At 36.5% G+C, this 5615-nt stretch overlaps 1 protein-coding gene across 1 annotated transcript in view; it reads right to left on the bottom strand.

Annotated features, from left to right (window-relative positions):
* LOC121929285 (transmembrane protein 68-like) overlaps nt 1-2682 on the bottom strand; it is a 79267-nt gene extending 76585 nt beyond the window's left edge. Inside the window, exon 1 of the mRNA XM_042464673.1 lies at nt 2399-2682. Within this exon, the coding sequence (XP_042320607.1) occupies nt 2399-2666 (268 nt within the window). The 5' untranslated portion in view covers nt 2667-2682. The remainder of the gene's footprint in view (nt 1-2398) is intronic.
* Between the last annotated feature and the right edge of the window lie 2933 nt (nt 2683-5615).

Below are 5615 nucleotides of genomic sequence, written 5' to 3'. Positions count from 1 at the left end.
TACCTGGCAGACTATACAGGCGATTTTCAATCACAGAATGACAGACTCTTCCTGTCTGAAGAAACCAATTAGCTGCAAAAAAATTTAAGTCATAACACAGTGTTCCATGATATAAAATAATAATCCCAGGTCCTTGTGGTATATTCTCCATGCCAATAATCTCATAACCTGAAGAAAGTACAGAACACAAGAGGTAACTATTCTATTTTAGTATAAGTTAAAGAAAAGCATAATACAGTAATTGAAAGGTATAACTGTGTTTGTCTGGGAAATCAGTATGCAAAGGGTTCCTGAGAGATCTGAAATGCATTGCATGGTCCCTTTGCATAAAAAACATAATAAATTTATTTACTATTTGGTAAGAAATAATGGATAAGAAACAAGATCAAAGAAAAAAAGCCATATTTTAGGGTCAATCTTTTTAGGACACTAATTTGTCCTTATTCAGAAGCATGATCTTCTCTGTGATGACCCCTTAAAATGAAAAACCCCCCCCCCCCCACTAAGCCTTTGGATATAGCATAATTTAAGGATCTGTGCTATACCACTGGATTATTTCTGCAGTGTGCAGTCTTAGGGGCTCGACAGACGGGCGGCTCCATACCACCCATCTTTGCCCTGGATTATTGCTGTAGCCACCAAATGTCATGACAACGATGCGCTGCCAAAAAGAAGCTGCCTAGAGTGGCTTCATTTTGTAGCACCATAAATAGCAAAGCGTGCCGCTATAATGCCACCTCCTGCCAGCAACGTCTGCACGCTGTGCAGCGTGTGCATCATCATGGTTGCCCCCATGTGGATGAGGCCGAGCCATGATGGAACCACCAGCAAGTACTAGGGTTCGGGAGCGTGCAGTTGCTCCATTCTTCCGAACCCTAATTTTAGCCTCAGGCTGCCGCAAAACAGTGGTCTGTTCCAAGCCTAAGTTAACTTGAATGAGTTAAATATGACTCTGTCTATTTTCACCCCAATCTATTACAGCAGAGGTAGAAAGACATATTTTTATTACAGTTCTTAGCCTGCATATTATTGGCCTGCATATTATTGTTCTTGGTCTGCGTATTATTTTTCTTTAACAGGTATGGTAAGGAGATTGAAGGTAAATGGGTATGAAGATAGCATGTTCTTCCCGTAGAAGCACTCCTATTTTTTCCTGTTTATTTTTTCAACTAAATTTATACACATTTGTGTTCACTATTATATTAGCTGGAGTATCACCCAGCATTATCTGAGTGCTAATACGTCCAAATAGAGCACTATGAGTTGCAAGAGGATTTCCTTTTTCTCTTAGGTGACATCCATCTGGATTTTTAAGGTGAAGCTGGACACTATAAATTGTGTGATGATCAACACTGACAAATTTGTGAAACATCTACCAGAATGTCCTGATGTGATGGACTTTTCTTCTAGAAAGTCCTCCATTTGTAATTTCACCTTGAAAATTAGCACTGCAATTTAGGAGACAATCAAAAATTGTCAAATTTACCCCGGGATACGAAATACCCAGGTTATGAAATTTCCGGGATACGAAAAAAATCCCATAGGAAATAATTGTTCTGGGTTACGAATGTTTTTTCGGGTTACGAAAATTTTTTTGGTGCTTTTTTCAGCTTTTTCGCACGAAATCGCGGCTTTTCCCCATTAGCGCCTATGGCATTTCGGCTTGCAAATGCTTTTCGGGTTACGAAAGCGGCGGCGGAACGAATTAATTTCGTAACCCGAGGCACCACTGTATTTAGCACAGTGCCCTTATGAATGACTACAGATTATGCAGGCATCATTTGTTTACTGTTATAGATAAGATCCATGGGTATAGTTGCTGTTTGTATAATTGCTCATATTTATATTAATAAAATTAATAAAATTACTGAAATGTTAGGCTCCTAACCTAATGCTTGGTGTTTCAGATGTTTATTTTCATTTGGCTTTAACACATGAATAAGGAAAATATGCCCTTAAACGTTTTTTTATTCTTTATGTCTCCCAAATATCTTCCAGTGAAACTTGGTAGTAAATACAATGCCCAGTCTAATCTACCTCCCAAAATCAACAGCAAACTGCATTCTTGTAACAAACAAGAAGGGAGACACATTTCAGAAGTATTACTGAATTTTCAATCAATTTTATGTTGCAGGTTTGGAACACTAATTAGTCTGTGGCAGCTAAAGCAACATTGGACAAGTGGTAAGCACTGCCAACTTATTGGCTTATTGTTCTTCATGTTATTACAATAGGAAATTGACAAAATATATAGTATTCATTGTATTTCAAGACAGATATGTTTCAGGAACTCCCCTTCTAGTGCATCATGCTCTTTCATCAGCATTGGAATTCTAGAGGACCCGCTTTAGGAATAGAGTAGCTCATCAGATTAGTATTAAGAAAATATTTTGCTTACCATGCACTATCTTTCCAAGTGTACTCCCCATGTATGAAATTATAGACCTTGGATTATCCCATATTTTGTTCAGCTTGTCTTCTGGTGCGTTATTAATTTTCTTGTATATATATAGAGAAAGTGAAACAATACATATTGCAACGTATACCATTAAAATGAATATCAGTTCCAAGATGAGAGGCATATAAAGTAACCACCAAATCACACAATGTAGATATTCATTCAGATAGGTGAAACTAATCCAGTCTTTCATCATTGACGTGAACATGGGTTCCTCTCCTGGAGCATCAGGTATGGTTGAAGATACCATGTCCTGTACAATGGTAAAGCAAATCGAGTGAAATTTTCCCATTCATCTTTTCTCTAGAAAAACAAAATGTGTGAAGTCCATTAATATAAACATCATTCATGTTAAATTATAACTGATGATGATGATGATAAAAAGCCACATGAGCACTGTTGCTTTGGAAGTTTACATTTCAAGCTCTCATAGCCAATACTTGGAAGCAAATGATTTACCCTGAAGAGATGTTGCAGGATCAGAAATGATGCAGTATAATGTCACCAATCCTCACTGCTTATACCTTACCTCCATGCACACACCTTTTACCTGGACTTTCAAGCCCAAATCCATGATGATAGGATACATGGGACAGCAAAGATACCTCCAAATTGCCCTATTCTTCCATTGCTTAATAAAGCCGATGAGCCTTAACTCTATTGTTAGGTAAATCCTCCTGGAACTTAAACTGTATCAGTTTGCTGCTCACTTGAGTAGCTGGCAAGATAGGTTGTCTGGAGCTGCATGGTATGCGGTAAACTCCTGAGGCTGCGAGAGGGTCACTCTGGAGTTGGCTGAACAAAGCATTTGCTGGGTTTTCTTTGTCGGTTTGTAAACCATACATCAAAGTTGTCACATACAGAATAGGCAAAGTGATGAGGAAGCACAACTTTCAAATGGTTTACAAACCGACAAAGAAAATCCAGCAAATACTTTGCTCAGCCAAGGAACAGAGAGACCCTCTCACAGCCGCAGGAGTTTACCACATACCATACAGCTGCGGACAAGTCTACATAGGGACCACCAAACGCAATGTGCAAACAAGAGTCAAGGAACTGGGCCATCCAGAAAAATCAGCAGTAGCAGAATACGCCACAAACCATCCTAGGCATAAAATACTGTTTGAAAACACTAAAATTCTGGACCATGCCAACCACTACCATGTCAGGATGCACAGGGAAGCTATTGAAATCCACAAACATCTGGATAATTTCAATCAGAAAGAAGAAACCCTTAAAGTGAACAAAATTTGGTTACCAGTCCTGAGGAATAGCAAAATACAGACTCAGCAAATGCAAATGGGACCACTCAGAGTCAGGGGCTTTCCCAGCGGATAATGATCACCAATTAGCAGACTCTAATCCTCTTTTGCATTAGCCTCCCAGCCTGAGGACTGCCCAGCACAGAACAATACACGTGCAAATCACTCCTGCATTCCCAGGCTCACACAGAAAAGCCAGCTCTGGAGGTGAAGGGGTTGCTTTTTTCCATCCCAAATAGGAGAGAACTTTTTCCACTCCTATCTGGGGCAGAAGCTGGCCAGATTGGTGCCATGGCATGCAGTTGTCATGGCCTCAATCCAGCTCTCTCAGGGGCGGCATCATGCAGCCCCTTTGGAGCCATCTTTTTCACTCCTTAGTTTGATTTCCTGATTTCTGGTCATAGTCAAAGGAAGGCACAACTCCATTTAAAAGTATTGACAGGGTACTAAGTGCATAATGTAATTGAATGTGCACTATATAAGAGCACTAGGACTTGCTGTTATGGTTTCAAAGGGTAATAAAAATGTTAATACCTTTTTTTTTAAAAAAAATTAATTTTTTAAAATTGTTTAAAAACACAGTGTGTGTTTTTAAAAATGTTTTTAAAAATGTTGATACCTTTTTACCAGCTGTCACAAAACCAATAGTTTCCTTTGCCAACACTAATTTTCATCTGAATTTTTAAAGGGGATAATATTTCCTTTAAAAAGGGGAAATGGACAACTTCAAAAGGAAGTTGAATGGTCAGCATTTAAAATTGTTTGAATTTACACATTTCTATACATCATATAATTAAAAAATGAATACCAAGGTACTGTTTTTTCTTTCAGTTTAAGGCATATATCATTCTTCCAGCTATGACCATATAAAATATCATTTTCCCATATTTCTGTTACAATTTTTCATCTGTCACTATATTTGATAAATACATTTTTGGATCTTTCTCTACTTTCTCTACTTTTTCCTGTAAAATATTTTACATTAATTTACGTATTTCATTCCAATATTTACGTGCCATTTCACATCTCAACCACATCTAAATTGGTACCAACGAATATATATTTTATCATAATTTTCTTTATAATTAGAACTTAAAGTATATTTCATTCTTTTCATTTGAGTTTTTTTCCCCCATTGACATAGATTTATATTCTGTCACATTCCGTGCACCCATTTTACCCTTTGCATTTTAATTTGTTCATCTTCCAATTAAATTTTCAATAACATTTTATAACATTTGCTAATTTTGTGACTATCTTCCAACTTAACAATTTTTTTCTAATTCTGCATCTATTTCACCAATTGTTTGGTTAGAAATCTTTCTCTTATTTGTCTATGAAAAAGCCAAGTACAATTATAGTTCTCTGATAATAGTTGTTCTTGTGTTTTAAGTTTAATTTATTTTGATTTTTTATCTAGCAAATCTTCATAGGTTGGCCATTTATCTTTACACATTTGTAGAACGCTTCATTGATAGATGTCCATCTTGGTATAAGTGTACAACATTTTGATTTAATTTTTTGCCAGGTTCTTAATAATGAGCACCTAATATAATGATTATTGAATTCTTTGTTGATTTTCAATTTGTCGTAGAATAAATAAGCATTCCAACCGTATCTTAATTCTGGCCCCTCCAACGTTAACATTCTTATATTCTTTAATTTTATCCACTCCATTACCAGTCCATGCAACAGGCACAGTAATAAATTTTTAAATTCGGTAAGGCAAGTCCCCGTCTTTTTATCTTATCTTGAAGTATTTTATACTTAACCATGAGTTTTTTCCCAGCCCATAGAATTTTTTTTACTGATTATTTTCTAATGGTAATCTATAAATATACACTAGCACATATAGTTTTACATATAATATGTGCTGTTTTGTGTCCTCTTTTTTC

The sequence above is a fragment of the Sceloporus undulatus genome, chromosome 4 (assembly GCF_019175285.1).
Source record: "Sceloporus undulatus isolate JIND9_A2432 ecotype Alabama chromosome 4, SceUnd_v1.1, whole genome shotgun sequence".
Lineage (NCBI taxonomy): Eukaryota > Metazoa > Chordata > Lepidosauria > Squamata > Phrynosomatidae > Sceloporus > Sceloporus undulatus.
This window is presented reverse-complemented; position numbering and strand designations above follow the sequence as displayed.